Below are 24,751 nucleotides of genomic sequence, written 5' to 3'. Positions count from 1 at the left end.
ATTTTCATTGCTGTAACACAATAATTAAGTATTTATATATGTATTCTTACATTAAAATTGTAATATCATGGATTAAAGCAAGGTGATTGCATACATATTTGTACTTAGAAAATGCAAAATTTACATAAGGTTTATATATTAAATATGAACCACATGTCAGTGTTTTATATTAGTTTAACAGTTACAAATTACATATATGTTTTAGATACATATATGTGAATAGAATATATGATATCTAGAGTTACATTTAGCTGTGTGGGTTTTTTTAATTTATATGTATATACGCACACCTATAGCTGTGGTGTGTGCACACGCTGCCGTTGGGTGAGGCTGACCGCCTGCAAGTGGTTAATGGGCATTTGGAGGCCTCTGCTCTTCTCCCTGCAGGCTCCGGGCTGGGCTTGTTTTCCTTCATTGTCTTCTTCCCCATCTGTTTTCTTTTTGCAGCACTTAAATATGATAATCCTTCAATAAAAAAAAGCACCAGAGGAAAAAAACATACCCCATCTGCAAGTGCCTTTGAAGGACTTGAAGGATGCACCGACGAGTGGCAGAAGCTTTTTGGTTTTTTTTTTAAAACCAGCTCTGCCTCTAAATGCAAATCTTTCCTAGAGCTGTTGCTTTGCTGTCGTTATTTAAAGCAATACTTTGGAAAAGATGCCTTCCCAGGGCTGTTCAGCCGCACCCACGCGCTGCAGGGCACCGAGCCGGGGTGGCCGCGGGACCCTCTGCCCCAGGAGCCGGGTGCCCAGCGCCCACGCCCAGGCACTGCGGCGTGCCACCAACGGGGAAAGGAGAACACGCAGGGTGCAGCTGGGGCGGGGTGAGCGATGGGGTGTGCTCAGGATGCGCTTGCTTTCCTTTAGGTTGGGTTTTAGGGGCTTTTTTTAAACGCAACATGGGAGACCGCTTAATACTGGCAGCGGGGCAAAGGGAAGGAGTTAAAAATACATCTATATATATATGCTTAGATCTAAGGCAAACACAGTGCAGGGGAGGGGGGGGAAAGGAGGAGAGGGGAAAAAGAGAGCGAGAAGGTATGTGCCTGGGAGGGAGGGGAGCCACCAGGCTCCCCGTGGTCCCGGTGGCAGGGATCCACTGCCACCAAGGCTGACGCTGACCACGCAGCACGCCCGCGGCGGGAGGCAGCCCGAGCCCACCCCGCCGGTGCGGGAGCAGAGGAACGCGTTGGGCTGCAAGAAGCACTGATTGCTTTTGGACCCTCTCGCTTGTGCATGCTTTATCCTGGCCGAGGCTTCGGGGTATGCTTTTTTGTTAAAAAAATCTTTTTTTGGCACAAGAGCTACACTAAACAAGTCTCTCCTGATCACCCACAGCCCTGCTCGATCCCACATTGGAAACACAAGCAGCGGTCGGGGGGTTTTTTTGGTGGGGTTGTGTAAACAGCCCCTCCCACTGCTGCGGGGTGGGGTGCGAGCAGGGCCCCGTGTGTCCCCCCCCGCCGCCCTCACTGGCTCCAGCTAGTGCTCTGGAACACACCTCTTCTGCCCAGGATTGGGATTTTATGGCTATAAATCTGTTGTCGTCTCATCTGGAGCATTGTTCAGGCCGGGCCAGCCCCGGTGTACGTGGCCAACACCGCATCGCCCCCAGCAGCACCTGCCACCCTCCTGCTTGGCCCCAAAGGGCCCCGGACCACGGTCCCCACGTCTCTTCTTTGGGACCTGCTCCGCATCCCCACAGCCAGACCCTGAGGATCCCCAAGGTTTTGCTCCCACCCGTATTCTTCTTCCACCTGTGCTGATGTTTTCACCAGTCCCACTCAGATGAGCACGGTTCAAAAGTCTTTTCTTCTACCCTTCCTTAGTTTTCCTTCAGTTTAGTTTACCTCCTCTTTCCCTTCCCCTCCTCTGTCCTTCATCTCTTTCCATCATTTCCCACCCGCCCTTTCCCTCCTGGCCACACCACGCATGCAGGGAAGATGGACGAGCAGCACTGCCTGGGCACCAGCCAACAGCAATCAGCTTCCAGGGCATTTCCCAGCCTCCCCACCCCCAGCAAGTATTTCAGTTTATTTAGAGCCATCTTTACAAATTAAAGCAAGATCATCCCAAAGGTGCCAGCAGCAAAGGCCAAGTAATTTCCAAGATCATTTAGGATTTAGTTTATTTGGAAGTCAGCAGTACCTGCAGAGATTAAACTATTTCTTCCATTGCATGTTTTCCTGCCTGGTGCTGCCTGTCCCTTGGCTGGCAGCGAGCGATGCTCAGGGCAGGCACGCAGCGGTCCCACCCCTGTTCATATCTTGGCACAGATCCCTGCCGTGGAGTCAGGAGATGAACCCTGTGGGCTCCTGAAATAGCTTCGTGCCAAGAGCTTTCACGCCCGTAACACCCTCCAGCATCAGCAAAACCACCAGCCAGCCTGCGGGCGAGGTCTGGCTTTGCAGACGCAGGGCAAAACGTGGGGTTTCGGTCTGGGGCGGTGTCGTCAGGGCCATTTCACTGCTGTGAAAGGAAAGACTAGAGCGGGTATTAAAGCCAAGAAACCAAGCCAGGCACTTTTTGCTTCATGGCATTTCATACAGGACCCATCACAGCGAGCAAAGCCGCAAAAAAAAAAACCCGGCCTTAAAGTTTCAGCCTGGAGAAATCATATTCTGCAAATCCATGCTGAGAACTCAAACCAGTTACCAAAAAATATCATCTCTGCTGGCAACGAGGAGCCCGGCTGGCTCCCCTCCTAGCACTGCATAAGGCATCGCTCTGCCGGCTGCCGGAGCTGCGGGGAACCCACTGCAGCCCCTGTCCAGCTCCAGCGGCCCGAATCCCACAGTGCTTTCACAGGGATGCTGCCTTGTAAGGTTTTTCCTTGAAAACCCAGGACTCTGATGGTGTAGGGTGCCAAAACTCAAGAAACCCTCAGCAAATATGGGTTGACTCCTGTTTTATGAAGTAATCATTGTTGAGGGGACGTGACGCCTGGATTTTCACATGCTCAGCTTAACAGGGGATTTATTCAGGGGAACATTTGGAGCATGCAGCATCAGCATCTCATTAGCATCAGAGACAATGCCCCGCCAGTTTAAGACTAAAAAGTGGGTTTAGTTTTCCCTATATAACCTTATTGTAAGGGTTTAGGGAGTCACAACAGAGCTGAGCTCAGATTCGTTATATTAAAAGCCCTGAAATGGGTTCAGTCACACTCGAAACAGCTGGGAAGGGCAAGCGAGCAGCAGACAGCCGTTGCTTTTCTCCCGGACACTCTATTTCCAAACACTCAATCCCACTGAGGAGTGGTCAGAAGAGCCCTTTTGGAGGTGAGAAGCCCCCAAATGCATGGTTATTCCTGCACCCCCCCTCGCTCTGGGATGGGCAGGTTCGCCAAACACAACCTTTCTCCTCCCAGCCAGCAGCAGGACCAGCAAAGCGGCCAAACACATTCCCCTGTGAAGATCTGGATCTACCACGGAAATATACCCTGAAGGGAGGAGCAGGACAATGTAAAAGGTTACAAGGGTTAAGCACTGAGAGGGAGGAACAAGGTTATACAAAGTTTTACAGGCCAGAACAAAGACCTCGACTATATTAAAGAAAACAAACATAGGGATGAAGTCAGCCACACACGTGCTCCAAGGTTGGTTTGGGCTCTTTAAGCAATCTGGGGGTTGATTGACAGTTTTTAAGGAACAAATACCGAGCTACCCAAACGGAGGGACTTCCCGCAGGGAGATGCGGGGCTGGAGTCGGCGACCTGGCAAAGAGCTCCTGGTACAGAAAGGGTGGGAACCGCTTCATGAACGAAGCCACTGAAATAAAAGTTAACACCTACGTTGAAGACTCAGTTTCAGATTGTTCACCTGCGGAGCAAGACAGACCACGGAGCTCAAGACGAAGCATGTGGGAATGGGAAAAAAAAAAACCACCCATATCCAAGAGCTCTCCCCACGGAGCGCGAGGCGAGAGCAGAATCCCGACACAACACATCCCTGGAGAAGCCCACGACTTTCCTCCTTACCGAGCAGGAGCATCACACAGGCACGAGCCCAGCTGCGATACTGCGACCCACCTCCCTGGCACCCCAAACACCGGGCGCTGCGTGTTTTCAAGCTATACATCACCCTTCCACCCCTCTTTTGTTGCGGTGTCAGCACAACGCTCTCGGGGAGCAGCTCCCGCTTCCTACTCGAGGAACGGAGTTGAGGTGAGGGAAGTACTGATAATAAAGCCAGCTTCCTACACCCTAAAAAGTTTCCTTTCCACTCAAGTAAGCATTTGCGTGTACAGCAGCTACTAATTTTAGGACAAAGCTTTTAGTCACCGTGAGAGGCTCTCACGAAAGCCGCTGAACACGGCAGTGTATTTCTAGGGACTCTCGGCCCTGACAGCCCCGACCACCGCGCCCTGGTACTGACAGGCACCCGTGAAAGTCACGGCTGCTACCTGAAAGACAACTTGCAGACACTGCTTTCGTATCCCGCATTATCCACTGATGGATTTACAGGAGTCTGGGACGCAGCGAGATTTATTGCTTCAGATTTATGTACAAAGGAGCAATAAATTCTTCCGAGAAGTTAACTCTATACCATTGCGGCTCCTTCCTTTCTGCCCAGCCTCAAGGGAAAAGGCGTACGGAGGAAATAAATTCCTACCACATCCACCAACGTTTCCTCCAGCGCATTCCCACCGTAAGAATAAACCCAAGGAGTGATGATCAAGCACAAAATGAACACTTCATGCATTTTATTGAGTCTATTTAAATTTGCATTATGACATCTTACATAGGGAACAAACTCCTCCTAAATGTTAGCTATTAAATCTGGTCAAACTGTTGTCCGATGACCTCAAAGTACCATTTTGTATTAAACAAGTCCAGTATAAACAGATGTAAAGCACTGTACAAAAAAAAAAAAAAAAAAAAAGAAAAAAAAAAGAAAACTTTTACATACTCAGTTGAAATCAGGGCTTCCCAACCAACAGCCTTGCTAGCAGATAGTGAAATTCTGGAAGGGGGTCTCGAGTGTTTTAGGTTAAGGGAACAAAAACAGATAAAACACTCAAAAGAAATTCAATGTTTCCCCATAAGAAAAAAAAAAAAAAAAAAAGAGATACCTCATACCAAAAAGAGGTTGGGAAGCCCTGGTATAACAGATGCAGACTTCTTTTCTTTTTTAATACAACACAACCTCATGTACTTTGGGTAAGTTACCGTCGATTCTGTCTCTTCACCCTCCTTCTTCCCTCCCTAGTCAAGGACAAACAAACAAAAAGCCTAGTGTGCGTCAAGGTTGGAAATATTTCTGAATTTGTTATAAATTCCCTTAACGTGGCTCCAAGCCAACCCTCATCCAAAGCCCCCCCTCCTGGGAGAAGGCAGAGGAGCGGGCAGACTCTTCCGCAACGAGCGCGTACCTCGTCAGCGCCGCACTTGCGTACACACCCTCGCTCAAGCAACACGAGCCCCCGCGGCCCGAGCGAGGACGGCCGGTGAGAAAACCGAGACGTCGGGCAGTCACACGGAGGTACAGGGCAATGAAAAGGATCCCAACCGAAAGATAAGGCTGCGGCTAAGCCGGCAGGATGAGGCTTTGCATTGCAGTGTGACGGCGAAGATCACACGAGGAGGTTCAGAAACGCCCTCGTGGCACTCTACAACTCAGAGACCGACGGCCAGCCTTCACTGCGGTTCTTCCCTCATTTTCACATTCAGCCCTCGTTATTACAAGACCACTGGGAACCTCCTCTTTGTGTAGGCAACCATTTCAAGATAAACACGGGCTGCAGACATACCGGGGAAACAGCCCTTTGGACTCTCCGCATTTGCATAATCCAGACAAGTGACAGGAAACGGGAATGACAGTCATTACGGTCCATTGTGCCAACCTTGGTGGGAAATCCATTCGCTTGCAAGTTGCCACAATGGACAATTATGGCTCCTTCAAAACTGGTGCGGCGTCACGTCAGTGCAGCTGCTGCGCCTGCACGTCAACGCTCCTTACGAAACGTCTTCCAAGCATTAATTAATTTCTATGCATGCAGTACCTACACTAATCAAATCATTTTTAAAACAAGTGAGTGAACTGCCTACAAGTTCTTTGCAAAAAAGCCAACTTGTTTGAAGAAATAAAAAAGCGCACGCGAAAGGGAAATCGAACAAACCCGAGGACTAACTCTTCGGTCTTTTAACGGAAAAAGCCCCAATTAAAAAAAAAAAAAAAAAGAGTAAGCACCCACAACTCTGTACCGGTTCACAATCCCAGTTCAACTATCAAATGCACTCTTAAATAAAAAATGATGTGTGTTATTCCAGGTTTTGGCCTTGACTGCTTTAATTGCTGTGCAGGGAGCTCCTGCGGATGCGCGTCGGTCCGGTCAGAAAGGAACGAGGCTCACGCACCAGATATTCACCGCAGGAGCTCGGGTGGTTTGCAGTTTGAGAAAACCACCACGATAACGACTGAGGCAGGCAGTTAACAGGGAACCTCCTTCAAAAATAAAATAAAGGAACAGCCTTCAATGCAAAAGAAACCATGCGGCTCCGAGCAAGGAGCCAAGAGTTACCCTGGCTTCGAAGGAAGGCTGAGAGAGGCTCCCACACGGTGGCACTGTGAGCCAGGCAGCTGATGCAACAAGGCTGTCTCTGCCTCTTCAGGCTCATCGTTTCTGTACAATCAGGCCTTTGGAAAAGACAAACCCAGCCATTTTAACCCTTCATACGGCTACAAGCACGAGTTAAGTGGCTGCTTCCCTCCTGTAACACCAAGAAAGCGTAAACTGAGGGAAGCGGTGAGTACAAATGCTCAATACCAAAATGATTCATGAGCTGCCCATCAGGCTAATCGTGAACCTTGTTCAATTAGTGTCTTGCGCATTTTGTTAGCAACTGAAGTGTTAATATCGGCTTTTCCTAACTGCAATCTAACTTTAAAAGAACAGAAATTGAATTACCACAGAAGCTGACAGATGACTCAGCTACATAAAGAGGTCTTTGCTGTATCAGCAATTTAATTTCTGCCAGCTCCTCCGGACGTCAGGCAACGAACCCCTGGCGCCTTTACCACGCTCACGTTGGAAAAGGCATATAAAACACTTGAGAACATTCAAGGTCTCCTGAACTGAGTTTAAATTATTTGTTCTTGGTACCATTTGGGAAACCTCCAACATTTTATTAGTTATTGTTACAGAAAGATAAAATGTTAAGGCATGCCATTAAGCTATAACAAAACTGTAAAGTTGATTCTACCAACGTGAACAGTTACTGGAAACTCGGAACATTAAAAAGAAAGCTATGCTGAATGACAGGTATCACAGCCATGCTTCACACTGATTAGCAGCAGCGGGCTCCTTCCCTTCTGGTCACCAGCCTCAGTCCTCGGACTTGCAATATCTGACACGGTGTTCACATAGAGAGGGTTTTCTTCCCTTGTAATTCTACGTTCCAGTAAGTCAGTAAAGCTACTGGAAACTGCAACTGATAGCGTGTATCTGCTACGTGAGTGCTACCAGAAGAAATTCAGGAGTGTTATTTTGTTGAGGAAATTTTGGCATAGCAAGTCCAGTACCTGAAATTAATAGCTAACGTCCAATTTTACAGTGATGCACGTCGGAGGGAAAAATTTAAAAACATGAGCTTATTTATTCCTCTGTTCAAAAAGAACACACGTGCTCCCTCGGCCACCATGGCGTCCCCCACCAGGAGGAACAGCCTGTCAGGGTTTCCCACGGAACCAAACACCACAAAACGCACACGCAGAAAAAATCTGGAATTTTGGGACATTGTGGCATCCTTAACTAGCTGATGAGACATTAAAATGGCTTAGAGCAGAGATTATAGTTTATGCAACCACCACTATAAAACACCAAAAAGAAGTGTTTTAATTAGGCCAGCTTTGGTTTTGTCATCTGAGGAACAAGCAACATTTCCCACACAGCCAGCAAGAGCAGTTCATATCCCTTCATAACTACTGCCCTGGAGCTGAAATAAATATTGCTTTCCCTGTAGCACACATAAGCTAGGAAAAAGATAACTTATTAGAGAATAAAAGAAAGGCCACTGAAGGGGAGGGGTGTTTTCCCATGACACTGATGAGGGTTGAGGTGCATTCTCCAATTCTCAATTTCAATATGCCACGCACGTAATTTAAAAGGTAAATTCAACTCATTTTAATCTGCCCAATAGGAATATAAAGAGTTTGTTGGGTTTTTTAATGCTGTTCTTAGAATCTGCTACACATTAAGTGTGCTCCCATAATCATTTCTCATTTTCAAATTTAACCTAACACTCTAATAATCTGTTTTCTAGTTAATACTTAAGTTATTTTTCTGTGGCACTTGAGTCACAGGCTACCAACACCGCCGTACCAGCACGTTCACCCAACAGATCCAGAGGTTACTAACACAGTTGAAGCTGGTGGGGAAGAAAAAAAACCAACCCTGTCAATACTTGTCTGCTGAACAGTTATACAGAGTTGCCTCAAAAATTGAAAGAAGAAGTTGATAGAAAAATTGGGCATAAACCTCACCAAATGAACTGGTACATACCGGTTTGTATTAGTACATCTTAGCAACCACACCAAGAAATAACCAGCCATTAGAACAGTTTCTAATTTTTATCATCTGTTTTGGTGGCATTACTGAGCCAAAACACTGCAATTATAACATTTAATTTTCGGTTTTTTAATGGAATTAAGATGTCTAATTCAACTGTTTTTATATTACAGTAGCTGTTCACATAAATAGTACAGATATGCACTGCTCTTGACAGGTACACAGTTACAAAAGCAGCTCTCTTGTATTTAGTTTGCTCTCTGTGTGGTGGGTTTTGTATGAAAAGCATTCTTGATTTCTAAGCATGGTACAATTTTAATTCTTAATGCGTTAGTACAACAGTGCATTGGAAAAGTACTGAGCTTCTACAAAAAAGCTTTACAATTTTAAAACAGATTTTTTTTTATTTAAACAAGCATAGGCAATTCTTATATTTCCACAACAAGATAAATATCCCAATTAAGCTAACAGCTCATCCTACAGCGTGCCATAGTGATGGGGAAAGGGCTAACATTAGTGTTATTTACACAGACATGTCCAATATTAACCCATGTAAGAAAATTAAAAGTATGTTCAAGTGTGCAATTAAGTTCATATTATTTTTTCAGATAGTCGGTTTTCTTGCAAAAATTCCTCTACGACTCGTGTACATTTAGCTGCGATGACTTCTCAGAGAACTCCTCATAAGCACAATCTTGAGGACAAAATGTTTATTGGACTGGGATGGCAGGGGCTGGGTGGGGGAAAGAACTGAATACTCTTCACAAAGAAAAAAAAAAATATTTTTAAGTGGGTAGATGTCTTTGGACAAGTGAAATTTAAACACCCAAACTGACTAGATCCTGAAAACCCTAATTGAAGAAGTTTTCCAATTCTCAAAGCTTGAATCCAGAGAAAATGCTTTCATGAGGGAAGATTCACTCCAAGTCATTACTATACATTGAGGTACCACTCAAAAAGTGGCCATAAAGGAAGTGACTTCTTTGCCCATCACTATCACACTAGCTGCTTGGCCATAAATTCAGATCTTATTTAGACAACACTCTCTCTGTTACCAGAAGCTAGGACTGCTCTGCGACAAATGGGACAAGTAGAATTTTCCGATAACCAGCGATCAATGCAGTGGACATGATACTCGTGTGAACAAGGCAATTTACGGAGCTTGTTGCCTTCCGTGTACTCTGTAATACACACGCTACAGGTTTTCAGAGCATCGCTCTCACCAAAATTCCTCATCGCTAGGTTGTCAATTTGTTCTTTGGTGAGTCCTCTTGGTTGGTCATCGTCATCTTCGTTTAGTAGGAAAAATTGTGCTAGGCTAAGGAATGGTAGAGAACCGCTTTCTTCAAATGTGACCGATCCCCTCGTATTTCGACCTTCCCGTCTGGTACCAGACGTTGAACCACCTTCGTTACCACCTTCGTACACCTCCCCTGAGCTTACATCTGTACCTTCGTTGCTTGAAGTACCACCACCTCCATTCTGTGGCTCAGAAGCATCCACGTTCTGATTTGGAGTTGGGCCACTAGGATCTGCATCACTATCGCTATACATAAAGTAACTCAGCTCTCCAAAGCCTGTCATTATCTGCCTTAGCATAGTCTGAATAGCAACTGATGTAGTCTCACTCAAGCCTGTGTTTAAGATCCTACGGATAGGAATCCTAATGGTACTGACGTAAGTTCTCACTCCAGCCCGTTCTGAACGTGAAAATGTGCGCCTAAACCCTCCCCGTTCGCTTTCGTAAGTGACTGTGTTGTTAGGTGTCTGGGACCTGGACCGAGTTCTGTTGGCTATGCTGTCTCTTTGCCGGTATTCTCCTGGACGAACTCTTCTCACCTGAAGATCAAGTACTATGGTAGGAGGCCTCTGCCCAGGCGTTGCAGACTCACTGGTGCCGTTAGTTTCTGAAGAACCTGCTGCTTGAGGAACAGGTCTTGTTTCAGGGGTTGAAAACAGAACCGCATTTTCACTTGGCATTTCAGTCCCCACTGTATGCTGCCTTAATGTCACATGCTGCCTAGTTCTAGAGCTTCCCTCAGCTTCGTTCACTGAGGAGTGGTCAAGTGTTTGAGATGATGTATTGTGATGAGACCTGCGAGGAGCCTCATTCACTGGATTAATAGGTGACCTACTTCTATCAGTCCTAGCCCGTGTTCTCCGCTGTTCTGGACTCCTACTTCTTGCTCTCCTCTGCCCTCTAGGAGGGGAAGCTTCCTCAGTTGTTAGCTCCTCCGAAGTGCTCCTTTCTGTTCCAGGCTGCCTTACAGATGGCGATTCAGACCTTGGAATTTCAGAGTCACTTTGGCTGTTTTCCAAATCCTCCCCACTGGAAGGCTCTACAGATGGCTCGTTCTCAGTTTCTGGATTTGTGTTCCCATTATTACGGTTGACATTTATCTCCAAACTGAATCTGAAGTCACCACTATTTGGGTTAGTCCGGCTCACTGCTCTCCAAGACTGGTTTCCTCGTTGCCCACTTCGTGTTGTATTTCCAGTCTGTCGGACTGAATTAAGCCAGTCTATTATAGAATCTCCATTTGAAACATCCTCTGCGGACTCTGCACCTGCGAAAAAGACAGGGAACTACCAAAATTAGAGTACTGAGCTAATTTTGGAGTGATCTTTTCCAAGAACATAATTGCTTAGTTTAACAAGTGACAATTTAGAAGTGCTTAACTCTACCAAGCGCTAATGTGGTTTTACACATAGCATCACAATTCTTATCTACCAGAGCTCTTTTAAGGGAGCAGGAGTGGACATTTTTCTAATACGTACAGATAGGCTGCAGCCACCACATAGCAAATAAGTAATTAAAATAACACATATTGTTTACTGCAAGTAAATGGAAAGTCACATTTCAGTGTCATAACACATCAATATTCTGCGTTTTCCTTTCCAAACAATTAAGTGATCTATCGACCGCTAAACAGAGAACTAAGTTTGTCCTGACCCTTCATTTGAAGAATAGCTTTATAGCAAATCTATCTTACTAAAGAATGAACCCCCAGAGGTAAGCTCCAAGTGTCCTCCACCAGTCTCTACAGAAGGGTGATAACGAAAGCAATACAGCATCTTTGAAAGGGAAGAATGGTGAATAAAAATAGAGGGATTCCCGAAAAGCATCCCAGAAGGTAGCAGACAGGAAGGTGTCATGGTTTTGGCTGGGATAGAGTTAATTTTCTTCACTGTAGCTGTGGTTTGGATCTAGTATGAGAATTATGTTGATAACACACTGATGTTCTAGCTGTTCTAAGCAGTGCTTATACTGGTCAAGGACTTTTCCAGCTTCCCATGCTCTGCCAGGTGCACATGAAGCTGGGAGGGGGCACAGCCAAGACAGTGGATCCAAATTAGCCAAAAGGATATCACACCCAGTATATTAACTGGGGGGAGCTGGCCGGGGGGAACAGCAGCGTTGGTCAGCAGGTGGTAAGCGGTTGTATCACTTGTTCCCCTCCCGCCCCTCCCCTGGGTTTCACCTCTCTCTATTTTCCTTTTCATTAGATAATAATTACTACTATTACTACTTTATTTTATTTAATAAACTGTTCTTATCTCAAACCACGAGTTTTCTTACTTTTGCTCCTCCGATTCTCTCCCCATCCCACTGGGGTTGGGAGAGCGAGCAAGCAGCTGCGTGGTGCTTAGTTGTTGACTGGGGCTAAAGGCAATCTTAAAAAAAGAAAAAAAAAAAAAGGAAAAAACCAAACCTAAAGGAAACTTTTACCCTGATGCAATTAACAGATGCGTTACAAAATCTGTCCCAAACTGACCTCTGCAGCAGATATCAGACATAGCGTTCGCTTAGTTTTGAAACAAAGCTCACCTTGCACCTGCCTAGGCTTAACTTGTTCCACTCCTGCACTCTCAAGTTAAGGTCCGTACGGGGTGCTAAAGTTAAGAGTTTTCACAAATACTGTATATACCTCTGTTCTCATCATTGTTTTGCTGTGGCGGACCTTCTTTAACTTGGTGTAGCCTTCTCAGCAACTCTTCTTCAGTAATTTCACCTTAGAAAATAAGGAAAATTTTCCAAAAATATTTCCAAATCATATCTATGGCAAGCATTATCAAAAGGTTCTAAAGAAGGTACAAGCCATCATATGTCTTTTTTTCCTTATTAAATCCTGCCATAATGAGACTGCCAAACAGGCTGCTAAGGGGAAGTTCAGATACTTCAGCACCATTATCCCAAGTAAGTTTTGCTGAAGCTGAAGGATCCAAGAGCTTCAACCTATTCAAGGCAGACGTGCTTTCTGGTTCTGTAACCTCTACAACTTATCAGCAATTTTCATCATCCTATACCAATTAAATGGCTGTCCAGAGTAAAATATTTAAGATAACACCTTTCCAAGTGTGAAAAAAAGGTTTAAATTAGTTGAGTCATGCTTTAAATTAGAACTGGTTTGAATTAGGTATCATCCTACACAGAGTCAATTTAAAATAGTAAGTCAATTAGAAACTGACATAAAAATGCCGATGCAGATTCTCACACCAGCCAACTTATCCTAGTTACAAACTCTTAACCTCACCAGCACAAAATTTTCACACAGATGCTTAAGGGAGCATCTTCTTTTCGACCAAAATAAAGGTCTAAGGGTCCACAACTGGAACTGGGCCAACTCTGGGTGTTCCCACCAAGTTGTGTAAACACTAGATTTCTCTACCTGATGAATCCACATCATCCTAACCACCTCTCCACTCATCAGGGGACTGCCCAAATTTGAGCATGCACAGATCAGTAAGAAGCTACTCTCTACCATGGAACACCACTGCAGCACACAAACTAAATGGGTGAAATAGTTTCAGGGGAACAGAAAAATGACTCAAATTGCCTACAAGCAATTCTAGTAAGAGATACATACACAAGCATTACCTACCCGGTGTTCCTAGCAAATTGTTATCTCTCATAAGCCTGTAGTCCTCTTCACTCAGGTTGTTTACAAACTGATAGAAAGCTTCTTCTCGATCCAACCGATCTAGCTGACTCTGACGTTGTGCTTCCGATTGATCAATATTTCCTTTATCACTAGAATCTGAGCTTTCCATCTTGATGGGTGGAAGAGTACCTAAAAAGGAGAAAATAAATCCTTCATCCAGCACAATGAAACATAGCATGAAATTTAAGTATGTTTAAGCTGTACTACGTCCTTCATTATTATCCTTAAATAGGTGGGCAGGGGGTAGTTTACTAATGAAGCTTCAGTTAGGATAAGCTGCATAACCACAGGGGGCATAAATGAAATAATTCTCAAAGCATGAACCTCTTCAAGTACAAACAAAATCTAGGCCCATCATTATCAAATACTCAACAAAGCAGCAAGTTTGAACATGTGGCATAATATCAGCCATAACCCTTAGTCCAGCTTTACATAGGCATCCATAACTACCGCTTTTCAGTGTAAAATATTCCTAACGCTGCAACTGCCTCGCAAATCACAAAGCATGCCTTACGGTGCAGTATAAGGCATAAGCAAGCCATCCTTGACCATGCTCTCTAACTCTAAATGAGCGTGGGACTAAGTGCCCAATCACTTCTTCCTGCCCTGAACTATGGGGAGGAAAGGAGGAATCAATCTGACTTACTGTCTGCTATGAGAAACACCCTCTTCAACATCCAAGTGATTTTTAACAGAATGAAGGGGTTATGAAGAATTCAAATATAAAGACGGAAGATGCCATGGAACACCATGTGTAAAAACAAAAAACAAAAACCCCAAACCAAAAACCACCAACCAACCCAGACTATTCATTTCCTCAAAAAAGGAAAAGGGTTTGTGAAATCAGCTTGTAGTTTTATGTCAAGAGAAGAATATGCTTGCAAGTTTCAGCATTTACTGAATTACTGATGCCAATGACTAGAATTTCCAGGACAAAACTCCACGGTGTATACCGGGTGTAATTTCTGCTATAAAGAGCTGCCTTCTATATTGCCTAGTTTTTAATGTAACCTTCTCCTCATATTGTTTTTCATTTGGATGAGATCCTTGACAATGTGTGTCTCAAAAATAAAATTATCGATGAATGCCATGTCTATATTTGATAAACAACATAACAAAATAAATGCAAATGCAGGAGAAATTCTGGCAGTACTTGCACCATGCAAATATATCAAATGAAGTTAAAATAACAACTAGTTTCCTTAATCACTACGCCTCACTATTCACAACATCAAGAATTTTCCTGTACAACTGGTAGAATCTAGTTACTCAGAGAGGTGATTAGCAAGCTAATCCTCTGCATGCTAAAAAGCTCTGCAATAACATTCCCCATCAGAAAAAACATTCCTTTCATTTAAACCATACTTCATGTGACATGAAAATACTGGAAGAATAAAGCTTTTCTGCTTCTCACTGGAAAATTTCCAACACTTAGACATCTGTCTAGTGCAAAAAGCATCTTTTTTTGGTTTGTCAGCACAGCTGTCAAGTCAAGACTGCCCACAGTTTACACTAGTGCTTCTCCACAGAAGAGCAGCACTGCATGATCTCCAGGGGTAGTTTATTTCAGCTGCTCTTGTGAAAATTAAAGTGCACTGACAACCTCAGTGTGTAACTGTAGAAAATTCCACAGGATAGCGCATCCCATTATTGCAGAGTTGCAGATTATAAAGCAGCTACTCCAACCCTCTTTGTCTTGAATTCTGATGCAGAAGAACTTGTTTTTAAGTTAGCCTCATTAAGGCACTGATGACTTGTTGCCACTCAGTAGTAAGAGTACGCAAGGCTACTGGTATTATTTGGTTCTGTGAATTTCTGCCATTTTACCAAAGAAATTAGGCTTAATTTGCAGCAGCACTCACTAGGGTTACTACCGTTTCAAATGGAAGCCTATCGGCTTTCTGTGCGTTGCTAAATCTCTGGTGCAATCTAAAGACTGTGTGGCCCGTCTGAAGACTTGCATGTGACGTGCTGTCAAATACACTGGTAAATGAACCCATTCACAGTGAAAGTTGTGCAATGGTTTCAGCAGGTATGTTCCACTTGGACTGGGCTCAGTTATGAAATCTGTATGCCCTTCAAATCTCAGACACATATTTCTAATGAGAACATAGCTTGCTTGAAACTCAAACAACTTTTACAAGCTTTCTGTAGCAGAATCACGACTTCCAAGTAACTTCACTTAAAGACATATTCATTCTAGATAAGATACCAGAAATACGACGACAGCTGCTTTTAAAAGAAACATCTGAATAAAGCCTCAAGTAGAACGAGACTTGCATCCAAAATAAAACCTTGAAAGATGCATTAGTTCTCTGGAGATATATCAAAATTCTAACTCACAGTCTCTTTTTTAGGACAACAATGAAAGAAAGTTGACAATACAATTAAGGAAATACGGGAATGTAATAAGATGCTAAGGGACAGGAGCAGCATAAGGTTTTGTAAAGTATTTTCCCCCAAACGACTGCCACCTTGATATTTACTGACTTTAACACACATAGAATCTCTTCATAAAGATGGCAATATTAGCATATTTGTAAGCATTAGACTAATTCTACAACAGCTTTTAAAAAAAGAAAACCACACTATGCGTACAAAGCATGGTATTTGTTTACTGCTTATGCTTTGAAATTTTCCCTTGAACTGCAATTCCAATGCTTGCAGGCACCTTAGCTAAGAATGTCTATTTGATCCAAAGACATTTGCCCATTCCATTTCAGAAGATGAAGAGGTATCCTTCTTGGTCAGGGAAAAAGGGAGAGTCAAATAAGTGGGGTGGGAAGGAAAAAAATAATCTCCTCTTTACCACCAGACTGATGTATACTTCGATAGGTGATCCTTTAGGAAACGCTCAGAATAAGTCAAAGTCAGTCTTACTTATTTTTAGGTTTGCTCCTCTTTTCTCCTCCATCATCTTGTATCTTCCCTCCTAAACCATAAAATCAGCTTTTGGTCAAGATGGAAAAGTTGCTACTGCCAAGAAAAAAGCCTCAGAGGCGAGGTCTTGAATTAAGAATTTAATTTACATTAGCACTATTTCTACTAGTGACAAACTCACTGTATTTTCCTATCGCAAGCTACTGCAACAGATTACACTGGCCCACTGTACCCCAATTTCATGCTGTTTAGCTTCAATGTCCTAGAAATGCTATGAATCTATATGGGATGTTTGAACTGATGGAAATAGAGATGGCAAAGAAACATATAAATGCACATCACCACATTCTCCTTACCTTACTGTTTACAACAAATACTCTTCAAACTAGAGCTCTGATATTATAGCCAGTAAATGGAAATCAGGATTGCTACCCTAAGGCTTCTGCTACTTTCTACCTCTTCACTGTCCACTCAGCTTGTTGTCCACGTTGTCCAGTTTAAGCTTCACCTCCTACAGTGCTGCAGAGGATGATGTTACCAGACTAAGCTTCCTAGAATATTTAGACTACTACTGCCTCAGCATGACTCCATAGGCCCCATTGGGCTGTACAACAGGATTTCTACGGTGCCAGTTACTACATCACCTCACTCCTATTTCAGCTCAGTAGAGCGTTGCAGAAATAGGTTGAAAACCTGTCCCTCATTTGGGATTGTGTTCTCAGCTCGTCTACTGCAGAAAATTAAGACTGGCTTAAGGAAGCTGACTACAATAACATGGGGAAACCAATGAGGGAAAACTAACAGGTATACTATTAAGTTACAACAAAATAACCAACATTTGATTCTCTAATAAGCAGGTATGCTTCAAGTTTGTTTCTCTTTCTTCCAGTGGTTTAGTTCAATTCAAAGTAACACTCTGTTCTTATCCAAGTTAAAAAATTCAGAATTTCCTTCTTCAGTGTTCTCCGTTGTCAGCACTGAGTTGACAAAGGGTGGGGAAGGTCGCATCTATGAGCAGGAAGTTCAGATCTGTTGATCATTGCCAACTTCAGCTGAGACATCCAGCAATGAAAGTCTCTCTATGGGAAAATGGGGATGAGGGGAGAGTCACCTAAAGGTTGCACAAAACAAGAGAATCATAGCGAAAACAATCTTCTCCTTAAAAAAAAAAAAGGAGGGGGGGAATACTGAGCAGCTGAATATCCAGACACATTAACTACAATGAATTCTTAATTGGTGTTCCCATCCTTCCACAAGTCAGCAAAGTATCTTCCCTGCAGTTACGCTTCAACAATCTCAGAGATTTCAGAGCACAGATGACTAGCTGTCTCTCCACTGCTGCTAGAGACTGCTGGAGCAAAAACAGTAAGCCTACAAAAGGTATTTTTCGTCACATTCTTTTATTCAAGAGGAAGTAATATTATGCTCTTTTGGACAGGAACAATTTAAGAGTACTAGATATTCCTTCAATACTGCAAAGTTATTCTTACAGTACAATAAATATTTTACATTCTCCCTTCTGCCAAGTCATGTGTAAACTAAATCCAACCAGTCAGGAATTTGCTACTGCTTAAAAACAACCTAGTGGGACAGTGATAAAATACTTGCTATGTCCATTAACCATCAACAATAACACTGTGTATCTCCATACTGCTTAGCACTTATGGACTACAGAATTCTTCCCAGGAGAAGTACTAAAGGACCACAAGGCAGAGTGATAAATCACTCGCTCTTCCTCCTTCAGAAATGTGTAATTTCTCCTGATGTTAGTTATCCATATCGAATACCAAGACACTACCTTAGCCTGCATTCCTGATTTTTTAAATTAAAAAAAAAATACAGAAAACATTAGAACTCTCTTTAAACTAACTAGGTAAAAATTAGAAGACCTGACAAACTCATAAATCACTCACTTGCAGGGTTAAAAGAAAAAGCGATACCTTAAAGATAGGATCTTCATTAGATTCATGGGGCGAGGCTCAAATCTTAACAGGAGAAAGGCACTGAATTAGTTAAACCGCAGAAACAACCCAGATGCTCATGTGCTAGTAGTGCAACAAAAATTTCCTCTAAAACTCTCCACGTCAAGGTGTTACCGGTATTTCAACGTTACACGAGAAGTTGTAGTGGCCGGTATGTTATGAACACTTCCTGAATTACCCTACATCCCAGCAACATAATTAATACCTTTGTATAAACAAAAAAGATGATAGCAACATGAATAAGTGTTTCATAGATGTGCTCAGCAGAAGGCTAATTTCTCATTTATGATTCATAACCTCACCTTAATTAGGTACTTCAACCGGTAGAGCACCTTACTTACTTCCAAGTCTGCGGAAATTATCAAACCCTTTGACTAAAAGAAGTGACTCAGTAGTAGAAGCCAGAAATACTTATTTTCTGCGTTGGGTTATTACAGAGTAACTATTTTTTGCTCCCCTGCTTTCACTGAACATACCTCAAAGACATTTTAACTCTACAGCCGAAGCACAACACAGCTGTCTGTTCAAAGCACTTTCCATGAACTCTGACTTCAGCAGCTCTAACATACCGTACGTTTGGCAGGACCAGCCCCAGCCAGCAGTCTCTCCAATTCCATTTCTCAGATGACACAGGAACAGCAGCTAGAACAGGCAGTTCTGTTACCCCAAGTTTCTTTAAGCACGAACAGAACCAACTTCACGTGCAGCACTCATCTGACCCACCCCACCTCCCAACTACTAGATTTTCCTAGAAGGATTAAAAGTTGAAAAATAGTTTCCATGCCAGTGAGTATCCAATTTCTCAATACTCAAAACTAGCAGAAAGTAAGACATAACAGAAACTACATTTTCGTCTTAAATATTTCATCATTCAAGTCTGCAAGCTGAAAAGCAGAAGCAAAACCTGACTGTCAGTGAATCCTAGCATTAAAAGGAAAAAGATACCACAAAACAGTAAAATGAATCAGCTATCTATTTGCATTATACATGGAGCTTCATTATGTCAAGGGTTTTTTTTTCTTTTTGTGCAGGTGCACAGGTTTCCTTTTGTGATCACACCGAAAGCTTTGATAGCATAGGTACAATTTACTCATCTACATCTTAGAAACGGGAACAAGTAACAAACTTTTCTGGTTTTCAAAGTTGCACCATGAATTTTGGATATACTCTTTTTTTCCTTCAGCTATTCTTGCTTCCCACTGACAGTAATGAACAACAGATCTACACTTAGTAGATTTCTACTAAACCTACCATGAATTTTAAACACTCAGAAGCTCCCTACATCCTCTTTGCCTCAAAAAATATCATGGAACATGTACCACTTTTGGAAAGCTGGAAGAAAATTTTGCCTTCTATTAAGCGTTTGGTATGTTTCAAACCAAAGGCTGCAAAACAAGATGTCATTCTGAACATACATTTTAAACAACGGAAAGCAGATGAATACCTTTGCAGAACAGTTGCAGAAAATTCCACGGGGGGGCGGGGGGGGAGGGAAGAGAAAAAAATTTCAACAGAACCAACTATTGAGGTGAAGATGAGAAGCGCTCTTAGCTGTAATATCAACTCCTGGGAAGTAAGAAGTGAAGAAATGAGGGTACAGAACCCCAGTAGTCTCCAACAGTCCTGCAGTATCTAAGGCAGAGTAGTCATCTTACTGTATAAATTACCAACTCAAAGAGCTCTAGTTAAAAAAGAAACAAAACTCGTTACAGTTTTGCAATGTTATCTTCTGTACGGAAGGGTAGAGCTTAGCAATTCCAGAATACCAAGAGCATGTGGAATGAAGACGGAGCTCTGAAAATAAAATGCAGTAAGAACCACCAAAATCCAGGGCTTCACATTTTATCGTCCACGCTTACTAAACCAACATTTTTCACATACAAGTTGAAAATAAAATTATTATAGTACTGCCTTTTGCCCTCAAATTCAGATGATATCACCAAAGAGAAAGCTTAGCATATACAAAGTATAACAAATTTCCAGCACCGGCGTCTCATGAAGTGATGCTCTTTTCCCCCAGAAGTGAGCTTCCCACTAGGTCAGCAAGCAGAAGGCCCACTCTGAAGCTCGACAGAAGAAGTAATGCTGCATGCAAGTAACCAGTGTTGACACTGAAAGACAGCAGTATAAACAGGATCGACATCCAAGGAAACTGTACCCACAAAACTACATGATGACTATCATGTCGTGTTTTGATTTCTGAAGAAACAGAACTTCCAGTTAGCGAAAGCACTAAGCCAATCATAACTCAAATTTCGACTAAAAAAGAAACACACACCTTTAAATTTATTGCCAAATTTCACTGTCTCTACAAAACAGCTGCTAATACAGCTACTACTGAAAGTAAAAGGAAAGTAAAACAATCCCCACAGAGGAATTCCAATACATGGATTTTTCTTGTCGTTGATGTCTAGTGCCAAACAAATATAGAAGTGGAAAATAAAATTAAGATTTATTTGAATTCAAGTAGATATCTGTAAGATTAGAATTCCATTTCCAATGATATTGCAAGGCAGGCAAGCTCAAGCATTTTAAACAAGGCTACGTGCACATACATCTTGCATATTGAAATTAGGACTGCTCTAAGCAAAATGGTTTTAAGTTACTAAATTAAGAGAAAATGTGCACTGACTTTTCCTATTCAGTTATCATTAGATGGTTTTATGAGACCATACAACTCTGCAGACCTCCTTGAGTAAAGAGCTGAGCTTCAACACCATACATCAGCAAAAAGGTACTAAGAAGTACCTCATTAATATAAACCTGAACAGTCTGAAAGAGGCACAGGCTTGTGTGTTTTTTATCATCTTAACTGCAGCCAGGAACCTGTGCAAATGCACAACGGAGGCCCTGTGATGCTTCTTGCTATCCCTACTCACCATACAAAAGGTTCTGACTATAAGTTATTACACTGCTACACTGTTTAGAAATACTGTTTTTGAGATGCACAAGACTGTCATAAAAATATCTTGAAGACAGAGGTGTCCACATTTGGTTTTATCCCTTCAAGGTTAATTTTTGCTAGCTCAAGAGTTGATAATCTCAGTCTTGATGAAAACTTAAGTCACAAAAACTTGGATAAATACCCATTAATCTTGTCTGGGTTCAAGTGTTTTGAAACATGGAAACTGAGTTCTCTACAAAAAAATTTAGAACAGCCTAGTAACACGCTAAGCTATATTAAATTGGACTTAAATGCAGTCTTTAGACTCCAGTATATGAAGTCATAACATTTTGTTATGGCTGTAAAAAAAAAAAAAGTACAACACCGCCACTGCAACTAGAAGCACTCTACTAATATCAAGGATTTTTTTTCTTTTATACATTTCCATAGGGAAGCGGAATAAAGGAATAAGCTAGGCAGGTATATTAATACATAGGTGTTTTGAAAACATATCCATTTAAGGATCATACTATCCATTCCCCTAAGAATACCAGTACAAAACAGAGACATGTAGTAGAGACCAGACACTTGTAACACTGTTTTCCAGCACACCTTGGCATGTCTATTGATTCAGTAATATGGAAAATAAATATGGTACATATGACAACCACTACACACCTGAAAAATGCTAGTGTGGTTATTTCAGTGACAGACAGTCAGAATTGCTGATGCAGAGAACACTGTAGTTATGCTTTAGTGGTCTAACATAACAAGGCGGCCTTAATTTTATAGTGTGTGGTGTGTTTTCCCTTGTCAGGGGCAGAAAAGACATAATTCCAAGCTATAATTCTTTTAATTCCAAAACAGTAAACCTGTAGAGAGAATCCAGTCAGTTTAAGTGCTAGCTGACCACTACAACAAAACTAAGCACGTGACTCCCAATTAAGATATTTAACTGCACAAGAAGCAGCCAACTGTTTATTAAAAAAAAAAAAAAAAAGACTTGACAAGTCGCAGCAATCAAAATTCAGGGACAAACTGGTGTCGGTGCTTCGTTAGCATTTTGACAACAATTTACAACTTGAAATTAACCAGTACTGCCACTACAGACAGGGAAAATAAATCAAACGTGTGATGGTACTACTGGGTAACAATTGAGTTTGAATTCTTGTTTACAGGCTTCTCTTTATAAAGGCTTGATTTTCCTGAAAAATGGTGAAATAAACAAAACTATTATTAAAAAAAATCTCTATTTTTTTTCTGTGGAACCTTTTGTCAGGCTCCTTCTACTACCCACTAAACCAAGACACATAACAAACCTTAATAACTACATTGTAGATATACTATTATACACAACCTGATATTGCTCCTCCATTAAAGCAGACCACTAAGGATAAAGCAATACATGCATCTAACTGGACTTGACAATGGTTTTGAAACACAGTAAAAAGAAATCTGAAATGTCAAAAAACAGTATAAAAAAGGGAAGGCAGAACTTACACAGGAAACTAGAGTGACAGCGCAAGGATAATGTGATTAACTGGAGAGAAACTAAAAGAACAGGAAGAGCAAACATCACAGATTTTAACAGGTCACAAGCTGATCAAGGCCCTTACAACAAGACACAGCGAGATAGGAAGAGTTCCTCTTGCCTATCTCCCACAACAGGGCTTCTTATCTCAACTCGTGGAAAGAACTCACTGAAAACACGGTCCTGAACAGCTGTGATTCCTTAAGTAGGCACTAAACAGTATGGCGAGGCCCAAGATAGTGGCTATAATTCCCGCACACACACTCCACCCCACCAAAAAGGGGCTAGTTTCAGTTCCTCCTCCAGGCCAATCGGACCCCTGGAGGGTGAGGGGCCCAGCAGGCCTCCTCGAGGGGGGAAGCGCAAACCTTCCTCCAGCTCCAAATGGAGGAACAGGTTCGCCCCGCTTCGGCGGCAGGCCCTGCCACACGCCCCAGGAAAAAGGGGAAAAAAAGTCCGCAGGGTGGGTGACAGAGCCCAGCCCATCCGAGGCAGACGGCGGCCAAGCTCCCCGCATCGCCCTGGGCACACCCGCGCGCAGACCGCCATCACCGCCCCCAGCTCCATCACGGCACCCCGCTCCGCCTCTGCCGCCGGGCCTCCCCAGCCCCGCGGAGCCGCCAGCCGCCCTGCCCTACCCGGGACGCCGCAGCCCGCACGGCGAGAGCCCAGAGCAGGTGCAGAGCGGCCCCCGGCCGTCCCCGGCTCCGGGCGGGGGCCGCAGCCGCCTCCCCTGGGCCTGGGCCTCTCCCTTCTCCGGGCCATTTTGAGAGTCCGCCTCCGGCCCCGATACTCACCGCCCGCCGCCGCTACCCACCGCCGCCTCCCCAGCTCTCGGTCCGCTGCTCTCCCCGCTCCTCAGCGGGCTCGGTCCCTGCTCGCCCCGCTCCGTCCGTCCCCAAGCAGCCGCAGCGTCGCCCTCCCTCTCTCTCAGGCGGCCATTTTCTGCTCCATTGTTACCAAGGAACGGGGGCCCGGAAGCGGCCGCCGACAAACGGAAGTGAAGGAGCACGCGGCTCTGCGCAGGCGCCGCCACCTCCTCCGGCGTAGCGGCGGGGGGAGGGAGAGCGGCCCAACGAGAGCGTGGAGGACTGCGCGGGTAGAGCGGCCCCAGCGCTGAGAGGGCGCTGCCATTTTGAAGAGGGGCAAAGGCCGACGGCTGTGGGCGGGTGGCATGGTGGCGAGGTGGCTGTCGGGGGTGGTCTTCCTGGCTACCCCTCAGCCCGCAGCCTGCTGCTGCCCCGCGGGGATGCGGAGGGTCCTGGGGCTCGGCAGTGCCTGCCTGCAGTGCCGTTAGGGTGCAGGAGCAGTAGGGCCTGGATCCCCACAGCAGCCAGGCCTGTGAGCGTGGGCACCATTTCATGTCACTGCACGGTGGGCGCTGGGTGGCCACGCCCGCACTCGAGGCTGACAATGGCCAACATTTCTGAAGGACGAGCAAAAGATTGTCAGCGAGGAGTGGTGTCTGTCAGTACCTTGCCCTCTTTAACTGTGGCAGCATATCCCCTCTCCTCACGATAGGTTTTCCCTGCTGCCTCATCTGGTCTTGTGTATTAAAGACTACTGTCACACTGTATAAAACCTAAGGTACACCTGTTTTCCAATATGACCCTTAATTAATTGAATACCAGACTTCCCATGTTCTCTGAGTCCTGTTCTTCAGTTAAATTTTTCTGCAGTTCTTCCTCTCATTGACACTATAAATGGCAGCTGTGTTGCTTCCAGGGTCAGTGTGTCTCCCTCGTGGCATTCTGGCAGAGAAATGAAATCAGGAATCAATAAGACAGTGGGAAGAAAACTGGGGCTGAAAAGAAATAGTTAGGAGAGAACCAGGAGAGAAAAAACCTTGTGTCAGTTTTGAACCCAAGGAGGCTCATGCTGTACTGAGTATTAGTGCTAGTTTAAGGAGAGAGAAAGGTTGAGGCTCTGCAGACTTGTCTCCTGTAGAGATCCTGTAGGGATTTCATCCAAGTTTGGAAACATCCCACTGTACTGCCTGAAAAGGACTTCAAGGAAAACAGACA

The 24,751-nt window shown here is 43.8% G+C and overlaps 1 protein-coding gene across 4 annotated transcripts; it reads right to left on the bottom strand.

The window, feature by feature from the left end:
• Positions 1-4,688: 4,688 nt before the first annotated feature.
• On the bottom strand, positions 4,689-23,715 carry RLIM (ring finger protein, LIM domain interacting). 4 transcript variants are annotated; one of them, XM_075106271.1, is made up of 4 exons: positions 23,525-23,715; positions 13,391-13,579; positions 12,437-12,520; positions 4,689-11,093 (listed from the first exon to the last, which is right to left on the bottom strand). In XM_075106271.1, the coding sequence occupies exons 3-4, from the start codon at positions 12,449-12,451 to the stop codon at positions 9,540-9,542; spliced, it is 1,569 nt and encodes a 522-aa protein (XP_074962372.1). In that variant the 5' UTR covers positions 12,452-12,520; positions 13,391-13,579; positions 23,525-23,715; the 3' UTR covers positions 4,689-9,539. The 4 variants fall into 4 exon arrangements, with proteins under 4 accessions (XP_074962372.1, XP_074962369.1, XP_074962371.1 ...); XM_075106268.1 differs by having other exon boundaries at positions 4,689-11,074; positions 23,525-23,714; XM_075106270.1 differs by lacking the exon at positions 23,525-23,715 and adding an exon at positions 18,271-18,403 and having other exon boundaries at positions 4,689-11,074.
• Positions 23,716-24,751: the final 1,036 nt, after the last annotated feature.

This window comes from Phalacrocorax aristotelis, chromosome 11 (assembly GCF_949628215.1).
Source record: "Phalacrocorax aristotelis chromosome 11, bGulAri2.1, whole genome shotgun sequence".
NCBI classification, from domain to species: Eukaryota; Metazoa; Chordata; class Aves; order Suliformes; family Phalacrocoracidae; genus Phalacrocorax; species Phalacrocorax aristotelis.
Note: the sequence above shows the minus strand (reverse complement) of the source record. Positions and strands in the feature narration are given on the sequence as shown.

Excerpts from the sequence above, each read along its gene's own strand:
- RLIM (XM_075106268.1), bottom strand. The coding sequence starts at position 13,559 with ATGGAAAGCTCAGATTCTAGTGATAAAGGAAATATTGATCAATCGGAA. Across the intron at positions 12,521-13,390 it reads CAATTTGCTAGGAACACCGG|GTGAAATTACTGAAGAAGAG; the intron begins GTAGGTAATGCT and ends TTATTTTCTAAG. Across the intron at positions 11,075-12,436 it reads AAACAATGATGAGAACAGAG|GTGCAGAGTCCGCAGAGGAT; the intron begins GTATATACAGTA and ends TCTTTTTCGCAG.